General features: G+C 42.2%; 1 protein-coding gene across 1 annotated transcript in view; it reads right to left on the bottom strand.

The window, feature by feature from the left end:
- The window catches only part of TMEM241 (transmembrane protein 241), a 66,192-nt gene extending 64,480 nt beyond the window's left edge, over positions 1 to 1,712 (bottom strand). Inside the window, exons 1-2 of the mRNA XM_044921178.1 lie at positions 1,602 to 1,712; positions 330 to 376 (exon numbers count right to left, since the gene is read on the bottom strand). Coding sequence (XP_044777113.1) covers positions 330 to 376; positions 1,602 to 1,673 — 119 coding nt within the window. The 5' untranslated portion in view covers positions 1,674 to 1,712. The remainder of the gene's footprint in view (positions 1 to 329; positions 377 to 1,601) is intronic.
- Positions 1,713 to 12,117: the final 10,405 nt, after the last annotated feature.

Below are 12,117 nucleotides of genomic sequence, written 5' to 3'. Positions count from 1 at the left end.
TCATAAAAAAATCTATGTACTCATTAAAAATACTTTATTTTTTTTTAAGATTTATTTATTTGAGAGAGAGAGAAAGCACTTGAGCAGGGGGAGGGGAAGAGGGAGGGGGAGAGGGAGAGAAAGAATCTCAAGCAGACTCCCTGCTGAATGCAGAGCCCAAAGTGGGGCTCAATCTCACGATCCTGAGATCATGACCTGACCAGAAATCAGGAGTCAGAAGCTTAACCTACTGAGCCACCCAGGCACCCCAAAAATATTTTAAAGAACAGCTAATGATGCTGGTTGGACATGTCCCACAAATATGTATAAAGAGCATAAAAGATACTCACCCTTGGAATAATGTAGGGTAGGTAAATTTCAAGACAGACAGGACATACTGAAAAACAAATACCAGATTAGTGGACATTTTCAAATTATCGAGAATTGATTGTATAATCAAAGAAATCCCTACTGAAGAAACATAAATACACTCAAGTTTCAAAAAGGCTTTTATCCTTCCCCCAAAAATCACACATTGGGCAAAAATTTTAAAAAAGAAAGACCTTCCAAGTCATACTAAAAAGAGCGGGTCTATTTTTCCCCAGTATTGTCAGAAGCATGACCACCTGTCAGTCGGGGAATGGAACTGGGATCATCAGCAAATTGGGATGCACAGCAGCTGGGTCTGATGCTGTGGAGGTCCAACCACTCAGCCTCTTTCCAGACCCCAGAAGTGCCATGTTGGAACTGCAGCACCTGTTGAAAACTGGACTTAAGTCTCTTTTCTCAGGGTATCCACCTTATCTACTGTCCAATTTACCTAAAAATCCAATCCCCCTTCTTTGTCTCTCTTTAAGCAAGCCAACCTGGTCTGGAGACCAAAAGGAAGCATAACTGTCCTGGTTGAAACAGTGGCATAATTTAAGAGTTACAAAGTCCCTACCAGAGTCCCACTGTGAAGGACTACCTCTCCCACCCCTACCAGGAAGGTACTATGTATGGATCTTTAAAGGCCCATCACCAGAACTAAAAATCAACTGGACAGGGGGAAGGAGGGTTCTGGCGCATCCTCTGAGTATACTGAAGACAGCCACTCACATTAAGAGAGAAGGTATAGGGAAATGCTATTTGTTAATAGTTTTTTTTCCAGAGAGCAAGAGGGGTTTGGTGTTTTGGGGGGGGCAATGGAGACCCCAGAGTAGGAGAAAGTGGTCCGGGGCCTGGCATCACCACTTTGTCTTGGTTTCCAGCCCAATGTCCAGGACAGGAGGGGATGCCCCACTCTAGCTCACAGCGGTCCAACATTTCCCTGCATGGTACCAAATCCAAGGCCAGTTTCCCCCTCCCAACAAAATAAAAAACATGGTACAATTGCTTTTCTGCCGTTTCACAAACAGGGTTTCATGACATTACTTTAAATAAAATTAACTTTATATTTTATTTTCAAAAATAATTCCACGAATCCTATTCCTAAATAAGGGTTCCCTACACAGTCAGCATCGTCCCCACCACCATCAGGAAAAATCAGATAAACAGCTGCAGGCTGCATCTGTTCCACGGACGATTTGGGGACCCAGATCTCCCACGTGCAATCATCGCCGCCCCGCGCCCGCCCCCCTCACCTTGTTCGTGAGGTAAGAAGCTAGGTAGCAGGTACAAAAGGTGAGGCCCACCAGGCACCTCCTCACGCACATCGGTGAGCCCTCGCCCCTTCCCGGGGACCCCGGGGGAGCTCCGCGACAGCCTCCGGGAGCCGGGCCACCGCCTCTGCTGCCAGGACAGCCACGTGGCTCCAAGCTCGGCCAATCGGCGAGGCGCCCCCCCCTCCCCGCCCCCGCGCCTGCCTCTTAAAGGAACCCGGCCTGCGCTGGTTCCGCAGCTGCCCTGTGGGCAAGCGGCTTCCGGCTGCGGGGGAAAGTCGGGGGAGAAATTAGATCGCCCTGCAGGGGCTGCGGCCACCTGTGGAGAAAGGGCGGACAGTAGTCGCTGTAAAAAAAGTCGAAAATGGTAGACGAGGAAAAATTGCAGTTTACAAAACAGTTCACGACACTCCATTACCGTTTAAAGAAAACTGTCCATCGCTGTCTCTAAAGGATGGACCAAAATGTTGTTTTACTGAATTTTCCCCATATTCTACATTGAGTCTGTATTACTTTTGCAAAAGACACCAAACAAAAAGTTAATGAAAACTATTATTTTAAAAGAAGGAACACTGAGGAGCTAGAATGAGTGTAGTTTTTTTTTTCCCTTAAGTCATTCCACTGTGTTGAAATTTACATAAAATGAGAAATCCTCCCAAAAGTAGAGTTTCAAGCACTGCCCCTATTCCTAGTATATAGGGTGGAAATTTGACCTAGTTAAGCTTCTGGCAAATAGGAGTTAACATACCCAAAGCATGTTGATGGACTTTGTCAGGAACTAGAGGTACAAGTGTTGCCCAAGTGCAGAAACACAGATTTTGGAAATGCCCTCCATACCAGGAAAACTTCACTTTTTAAAATTTGTATTCCCTGTGTAAAATTGTTTATCAAACTATATTATCCAAGCAAACACTAGATGTATTGTCTCTACATAAAAGATAAATAAACTAAAAAGTAATTTTCCCTTGACATTATTTTAGGAAACCTACTTCAGAGCTAAATAGTCCTTACAAAGAAAAGTTTTGCCCAGTAGAATTCCTTTGAAATCAATAGCTGGTACTTACTTGATATTCTCTGAGCACTTTTAGTACATGGACAAGTTTGGGCCCTGTTATTTCCTAGTTATTACTTAACTTATTTTTTTGACAGAATTTGCTTAACAAGCAGGAACAACAAGAGCAGTAAAGAACCATGCAAATAGAGGCTGACATTTGTAGCAAAAGTGCTGATAGATCGTGCCAGAGCCATCGATTTTTCCAAAGCTGTATTATTGTTTCACAAAACAAACTAAACTAAGACTGAATGAAAATAAAATCATCAGGTCTTACATTGTCAAACAATCTGGCGTATACAAGATTGAGTTAGACCTAAACACACAAAAAGATTTAACTACTCGTATGGTTAATTGAGATCTTTGAGACCGAAGATCATAGTTAATTTGTTTTTTTGATAATGGATCCATAAGTGCTCAATAAATGTTTGTTGAATAAAAAAAAGAGGGGAGCTCAGATAAAACAATGCCTTTGGGGGTTTTCCCCCAACAAATCTTTTTAATAATGAATTTTTTTGACAGCACACATGGAAAATTCTCAAAAGATGGCAGAAGCAGCAGCATACTTTTGGAAACACCATAAATCCCACTTTAAAAGCAGCCACCTAGGTGGCTCAATTGGTTGAGCGACTGACTCTTAATTTCAACTCAGGTCATGATCTCAGGGTTGTGGGATTGAGCCCCCGCATTGGGCTCAGTGCTGGGCGTGGAGCCTGTTTAAGGTTCTCTCTGCCCCTCCCCCTACCCTCTCTCTCTCTCCCTCTCTAAAAAAAATAATAACTAAATTAAAAACAAACATCAAGATTTCTTATGAATATAGATACAAAAATCCTCAACAAAACACTAGGGAAAGGAATCCAGCAACATGTGAAAGGAATTCACACCAAGACCAGGTGTGATTTTTCCCAGGAATGCAAGATGGGTTTAACATGCAAAAATCAATTCATGTAATACACCATATCAATAAAATAAAGAACAAAAACCACATGATCATCTCAATAGAAACAGATAAGGCATTTGAAAAAATTCAACACCTCTTTATGATTAAAAACATTTAACAAAATGAGGAATAGAAGGGAATTTCCTCAATATGATAGAAAGCATCTGTGAAAACCCCACAGCTAGCATTATACTTAATGGTGAAAGACAATGCTTTCCTCCCTAAAATCAGGAACAAGACAAGGATGACCATTCTTGCCACTTCTATTTTACATAATATTGGAAGTTCTAGCCAAGACAATAAGGCAAGAAAATAAAATAAAAGGAGAGATCTATTGCAAAAATGAACAAACAAAAACCCAAAGAAACGGAGGGGCCTGGGTGGCTCAGTTGATTAAGCATCCAACTCTTGGTTTTGGCTCAGGTCATGATCTCAGGGTCTTGAGATCAGCCCCAAGTAGGGCTCCGCAAGCAGCAGGGAGCCTGCTTAAGACTGTCTCTCCCTCTCCCTCTGCCTTTGACCCCCAGGCACACTCTCTCTCAAATAAATAAATCTTAAAAAACACACACACAAAGAAACAAAGAACTATCTCTACTATAGATAACAAGATTTTGAATATAAAAACCCCTGGGACACCTGGCTGGCTCAGTTGGTGGGGCATGCTACTCTCGATCTCGAGGTTGTTAAGTTTGAGCCCTATGTTGCGTGTAGAAATTACTTAAAAATAAAATCTTAGGGCGCCTGGGTGGCTCAGTTGGTTGAGCGACTGCCTTCAGCTCAGGTCATGATCCTGGAGTCCCGGGATCGAGTCCCGCATTGGGCTCCCTGCTCGGCGGGGAGTCTGCTTCTCCCTCTGACCCTCCCCCCTCTCATGTGCTCTCTCTCTCTCATTCTCTCTCTCAAATAAATAAATAAAATCTTAAAAATAAAATAAAATAAAATCTTAAAAAGAGTGATTGAGGATGATATGGTCTAATATACATTTAATATGAGTTCTGTCAAAAAAGAATACAAGGGCACCTGGGTGGCTCAGTCATTAAGCGTCTGCCTTCAGCTCAGGTCATGATTCCAGGACCTTGGGATCAAGCCCCGCATAGGGCTCCCTGCTTGGCGGGGAGTCTGCTTCTCCCTCTTCTGCTCCCCCTGCTTGTGTTCCCTCTCTCACTGTGTCTCTCTCTGTCAAATAAATAAATAAATAAATCTTTAAAAAAAAAGAATACAGAAAATGTGAAAGAGGCATTTTTTCCAGAACTAATATAAAGAGTGAATCTTCAGATACAGTTTGTGTGTTTGTTTGTTTATTTATAAAGATTTTATTTATTTATTAGAGAGGGAGAGAGCACAAGCAGGGGGAGCAGCAGGGAGAGGGATAGGCAGGCTCCTGCTGAGCAGGAAGCCTGATGAGGGGCTCGATCCCAGGACCCTGGGACCATGACCCAAGCCGAAGGCAGACGCCTAACTGACTGAGCCACCCAGGTGCCCCTTCAGATATAGTTTAGACAACGAATCCCGAGCAAACTACATGAAAAGAAATCCACTTAGCCATATTTTCATATTTAAATTCATATTTTGATTATAGTAAAAAAACACAACGTAATTCACTATCTTAACTTTTTTTTTTTTTAAGATTTACTTATTTATTTGAGAGAGAGAGAGAGCACAAGTGGGAGGGACAGAGGCAGAGGGAGAAATAATCTCAAGCAGACTCCTCACTGAGTGTGGAGCCGGACTCGGGGGGCTCCTGAGCGGAAACCAAGAGTCAGATGCTTAACCAGCTGTGCCACCCAGACACCCCACTATCTTAACCATTTTTAAATGCATACTACAGTAAAGTATATACACATTGTTGTGCATATATCTCTAGAACTTCGCATCTTGCTAAAGTGGGGTTTAGCAAGTTAAACCTGAAACTCTAGGTCTATTGAATGACTCCTCTTTCCCTGTTTACCCCTATCCCCCAACAACCACCATTCTACTTTCTGGGTCTAAAAGTTTGACTACCTTAGATACCTCTTCTAAGTAGAATCAAATACATATTTTTTATTAAATATTATTCTCCTTTCATTTATCCTTTATAGCCAGATTATTATATCAATTTTTTATATATTGTGCAGTAAAGGAAGCAAAACAAAATACCTGTTATTAAAAAATGGCAGTGGGTTGCATAGGGTTCAGAACCATTAAGTCCCAATTGAACCCAACTGAACCATATCCATAACATTGCACTCTAGCAACATTTTTTTTTAAGATTCTATTTTTAAGTAATCTCTATACTTGACGTGGAGCTCAAACTCACAACTCCTAGATCAAGAGTCTTATGCTCTACTGACTGAGCCAGTCAGGTGCCCCAAGTAACCTTATGAAAATGCTGAGTTGTTGCTAAATACACCACAGACTTTCCTGCCCCTATGCCTTGTCTTACAGCATTCTTTCCCCCTGAAACTAGCTTTATAGCTTCTTTCCAACCTTCATGGCGTAGTTTGGTGGCACCTCCCTCCTCCATGTAGCCTTTCCACATCTCAATAACCCGCAGTGAATCCTGAAACATCCACTCTCTATAGATGTTTTTTGGCAAATAATCATGCACTCTTTTGAGATAGAAGTGTGTTATTATGTAATGTGTGAATATATTATCTCTCCAACTATATCTGATAGTTCTTTGTTTCTCCCACAGGGCTTCAGGAGTATCCTAGGCAGTTAATAAATATTTGTTGATTGCCTGAAACAACTACTTGCGAAATAGACTCAATCAGTGTCAGTATTAAAGACTAAAGAGTTTTATATCTATTCTCTTTATTTTTTTTAATTATTTTTTTTAAGTAGGCTCCATGCCCAATGTGGGGCTTGAACTCATGACCTTGAGAGTCACATGCTCTACCAACTGAGCCAGCCACAGATGCCCCTGTTCTCTTTAGATACCAAGAATCTGCTGATTCCATGTGTTTAGGCAGTGCTAATTCTAGAATAGCTTTGTCTCTGCTGAGCACCAGTGAGTTTATCAAGAGGTGATAGGGAGTAAATCTGAAGCTAAATCCTTTAAACATTGTGCTTATTCCATTTCACAGAGACATGGCCGTTACATCATTCAAGGACTCACTCTTAAATTACATAGGACTATATGCCATTGTTCGTAAACCACACTTTTTATATTAATAATATTTATAAATGTGAACTGTAAACTTTTTCAATATTGTAAATTTCATTCTTTCTTTTTAAGAATTATGTGGTTGGTGGCATCAGGGATATACCTTAAATCATTAAAATCATTAAAATTGTTAACCCACAAGCTCTATTCTAACCTGGAATTCCATCCTATGGTGAAAGAACTTCCCTTATTCCCACAGCCTGCCTTCTCTAAAACTTGAGCAGCCTCTGAGACTGTTCATCTCCCGCTGGTGTCCAGGGCAAGGAATAAGGGTCAGCATTCTTTGCTATCTCCAGATCAACTCCCAAAACATTAAACCTGCATCCAACCCCTCAGGAAAATGGCTCTCCTCTGGCATCTCTGACCATCCCTCTCTCACTCTGTCTAAGCTTCCTTACCAGCATCCTCTACAAACCTCTGGGGTACAATCTGCACATATTCGAAAGACTCTGGCACCAGCTCATAGTCATTGCATTCCACCCCAAGCCCTGCCATCCTGCTGGATGATTTTAAGGTCCATGTGGATCCAACATCCTGACTTTTTATCCTGTTCCCTTAAGCTTCCGAACCTCATCCTCACCATTGCTTCTCCATGACTTCCTCTGACTTGGGAAAAACCTGCCTTTGCTCTACCTCTAAAACTCAAAATAGCACTCTCTCTCACTTGTGCTCTCTGTCTCCTTCCCTGAGATGAAATTCACATAACATAAAATTAACCATTTCATTTTTTTAAGATTCACTTATTTATTTTGAAGAGAGAGAGAAAGAGAGAGAGAGAGAGCAAGTGCATGGGGGCGGGGGGCCAGAGGGAGAGAATCTCTCCGGGATCATGACCTGAGCCAAAGGCAGACGCCTAACCAAGTGAAGCACCCAGGCACCCAGTTGGTTTCCTTTAAAGGCTGCTCTTCTTGGCTTATAGATGGCTGCCCTCTTGTTGCCCCTTCACATGGATGTCCCTCTGTGAGCAGGTGCCCTAGATGTCTCTTTCTTTTCTTATAAGAACACCAGTCATACCAGATTAGGGCCCCACCTTAGGATCATTATTTTAACTTAGTCACCTCTGTGAGAACTTATCTCTGCATATTCTTACATTCTGAGATACTGGGGGTTGAGACTTCAATATATGAATTTTGGGGGACATGATTCAATCCATAAAAGTTGCTTTTCATGGCTGAATAATATTCTATTGAATGTATATACCATATTTTGTTTATCCATTCATCCACTGATGGACATTTGGGTTGTTTCCACCTTTTGGCTATTGTGAATAATGGTTTCATGAACATTCAGGTACAAGTATTTGTTTAGTACCTGTTTTCGATTCTCCTGGGTACATACCTAGCAGTGGAATTGCTGGGTCATATAATTCTATGTTTAACTTTTTGAGGAACTGCCAAATTGTTTTCCACAGCAACAGCACCATTTTACATTCCCACCAGCCATGTAGGAGGGTTCTCCACATCTTCACCAACTCTTTGCTATTGAGCTCACTACCTCTTCACTCTTCAGCTCCGTTAGGGCTTTTCTCCCACTGAATTTCTTCACTCAACTTCATCAAAATCTCTTGTCCCTTAACTCCTTACATCCCCCTAAAAGCTATCTCCTTTTTCATTTCTTTCCATAGCTAATATAAATAACATAATTCATTATGTGTGACACTGACTCTCCAAATGTCAGTTTTCCAATCTATAAAATGGGGATAACAATATCCCTCAGAATTGTCTGAACAACCAAATGAGCTATGGGGTGCCTGGGTGGCTCATCGGTTAAGCGTCTGACTCTTGATTTCAGTTCAGGTGGTGAGATCAAGGCCTGCGTTGGTCTCCATGCTCAGCAGGGAGAGTCTGCTGGAGATTCTCTCTCTCTCTCTCCCTCTCTCCCTCTGCCCCTCCCCCACCTGTGCCCCCCCTCTCTCTCTCTAACAAGTAAATAAGTATATATTAAAAAAAGAACCGGGCGCCTGGGTGGCTCAGTTGGTTAAGCGACTGCCTTCGGCTCAGGTCATGATCCTGGAGTCCAGGGATCGAGTCCCGCATCGGGCTCCCTGCTCGGCAGGGAGTCTGCTTCTCCCTCTGACCCTCCTCCCTCTCATGCCCTCTGTCTCTCATTCTCTCTCTCGCAAATAAATAAAATCTTTAAAAAAAGAACCAAATGAGCTAATCTGCTTGAAGTGTTTAGTTCAACACATAGAAAGGATTCACTAAATGGTAGCTATGATAGTGACTATCAGATTTCTAATTTTAGCCCTTACTTTTTCTCATAAACTCCAGGCTGCCATTGGTCATTTTCAACTGCATCCATTCAGTTCATTCATTCACAGATTTTTTTTTTAAAGATTTTTAAAATTTTTTTATTAGACAGAAAGTACAAGCAGGGGGAGCAGCAGAGGGAGAAGGGGAAGCAGGCTCCCCGCTGAGCAGGGAAGCCGATGTGGGGTTCGATCCTAGGACCCCAGGATCATGACCCGAGCCGAAGGCAGATGTTTAACCGTCTGAGCCACCCAGGCACCCCATTCACAGATATTTATTGAGGCACCATACTAGGCATTGATTTCAACAGTGAACAGAATGAACACGGTCCCTGCTCTCAGAGAGTAAAAATAGGCAAATAAATGTGTATTTATACATTTTGATAGCTGCTGTTTTCATAGGCAACTTAAGTTTAACATACCCAAAATTAACATTATCTTCCCTCCAAACCAGATCTTCAGATACCACCATCTACCCAATTAACCAGTTGAAAAATCGGAAGTTATTTCAGCTCTTTGAACTTCATTGAGATGCCTTACCTCCCATTCCACTACTACCCCTACTCGGTAACTACAAACATCAGGCACCAAAACCCAAAAATAAAATCTTGGAAATAAGAGAAATGAGATAAGAGTTGGGATATCAAAGTTGTCTCATAGAAATAAAAGAAATTTCTGAGACTTGAAATTAGTCTCAAAATATAAACACATTTAAAGAATGTGTCAGTGGAAGTCCAGGCAACCCTCATCATTAATTGCCTGGCAGGCTTTCCAGTCTCCAGCCTCACCTCTCCCCAGTACACCCATCAGACAGCAGTCAGAATTATCTTCCTAGTAAGCAAATCTAAAAACATTATTCTTCCCATTTAAAATCTTTTAATGACTATTGTCTAAACTCTGAAGTTCTTAGCATTAAAATCTCTTACACCTGGTCCTTCCCTGCATTCTCCAACCCAATCTTTTACTTTGTCCCTTTTGAACTCTGGGTTCAGGCTATGTCAAACCACTTGCCCTTTTCCAATGCTTGTTGTATACAGTTCCTCCTTCCCTTCTGTGGAAGCCGCCACTTGCCCTACAGGCTATCTTAGTGATGCCTGCTTATCTTTCAAGACTGAGTTCAGTGTCATCAACTCTAAGAAATCATTCCTGAACATCTAAGTATATCTGACCTCTTTCCTTTACGTCATCCCTGTGTATACTTTTATCATAGCATCTTTAACTTAATTGTACTGTGTTTATGACTTCAAGGTCCATAAGGATGCGCACCTATTTTTATTCATTTTTGTCACATCAATGTTGGGTACTAAAGAGAGCACTCAATAAAAATGTGTTGAATAAAATGATCTAAAACAAATATCCAGATTCTTAGTTCTACTTTTGACTTCCTGTCCTTTTCTTATACGTCCCCCAATAGGCCCCTCACTGGCACATTTTTTTTTTATAAAGATTTTTATTTATTTGACAGAGAGAGACACAGCGAGAGAGGGAGCACAAGCAGGGGGAGTGGGAGAGGGAGAAGCAGGCTTCCTGGTGAGCAGGGAGCCCGATGCGGGGCTCCACCCCAGGACCCTGGGATCAAGACCTGACCCGAAGGCAGACGCTTAACGACTGAGCCACCCAGGCACCCCTCACTGGCACATTTTTGTCATGCACTGTGCCTCAGCCTTTCTTTCTGATATGCTCTTTTCCCTTTCATCTTTTTCTTTAGAAATTCTTGGCTAATTTTTTTTTTAAAGATTTTCTATTTATTTATTTGACAGAGAGAGACAGCAAGAGAGGGAACACAAGCAGGGGGAGTGGGAAAGGGAGAAGCAGGCTTCCGGCCGAGCAGGGAGCCTGATGCCGGGCTCGATCCCAGGACCCTGAGACCATGAGCTGAGCCGAAGGCAGTCGATTGACTGACTGAGCCACCCAGGCACCCCTAGAAATTCTTGGCTAATTTAATAGGAACTCCAATAACTTCTCTTGGTTGATTCTCTCTCCTGTTTCTTTCTTATCCTGAATTGAGAGATCCATTTAATTTCTGGTTACATCCATTTTCCCTCAACTATCTATACCCCAATTATAATCCTTTGAACCTTAAGAGGGAATGTGATTTCCACACACATTCACATAAATGTGCAACATTTGCCAAGCATAGGTCTGTATCCTAACATATAGTTATAATTTTGCCTTATTTTAATTTGGGGTTTTTGGAAGATTCAGAACATGTTCTGACCTGGAATAACAAAAATTGTGTGCTAAGGGAAACCATCAAGGTGGGTATCCTAGGGATCTCAAGCATAGACAGTCAGGGATCCTGGCTCAGAACTGCAATTTAAGGAGAACATCGTTATTCAGTGTTTATTTCTAGAATGTCTGAAAAGTCAACATGTACACATGTAGAGCCAGTCCCCTAGCCAGGATGCCTGGGTTCACCACCCCTTAGCCTTGACACTCATTAGCTCTATGACCTCCAGCATGTTACTTCAGCTCTGTTGTGCCTACATTCCATTATCAGTAAAATCGAGATCATGCTAGAAATAGAATGCACCTCTCATGATTATTTTGAGGACTGAGAGTTAATACAGTACTTTGGACAATGCATGAATATAGTAAGTGAAATATAATGCTTGGCTATTTTTACCTGGTCACTTTAGAGAATCTACAAAACATCTAATCAAAACTTTTATTAGCAGTCCTATTTTTGCTCAGTGTTTTATAACACATTTTATAAATTTTCACTTTTTATGCCCCGCTTCCTAACGACAAACTGCAGTAACAACAAAATCTGACCTCTCCACATCAGCTATTTTCTGTCCCCCACACCATCCCAGTTCAGAATTAACCCAGAAAATAGCGAACAGAAGCAGCCTCGTTTGTTTGGTGTTATGAACTGATTAACACGCAGCTTAATTCAGTTTAACTAGATCCAGATGGTGTCTCGGGTCCCCAGGTGGGGAAGGAAGGGGAAGGCGGTGCGGCAACAGGGTACAGCCTGGCCAGAGGAAGCCACACCCGACGCCTGCTCCGTCCCGCACGGGCGACCACGACCACTAGTCAGAGCCAGCAGCGCGGGCAGCCCCATCCCCGGGCAGCGGCCGGAAGTGCGGGCCGCCGGGGGCGGGGAAAGGA

This window comes from Neomonachus schauinslandi, chromosome 14 (genome assembly GCF_002201575.2).
Source record: "Neomonachus schauinslandi chromosome 14, ASM220157v2, whole genome shotgun sequence".
NCBI lineage: Eukaryota > Metazoa > Chordata > Mammalia > Carnivora > Phocidae > Neomonachus > Neomonachus schauinslandi.
Note: the sequence above shows the minus strand (reverse complement) of the source record. Positions and strands in the feature narration are given on the sequence as shown.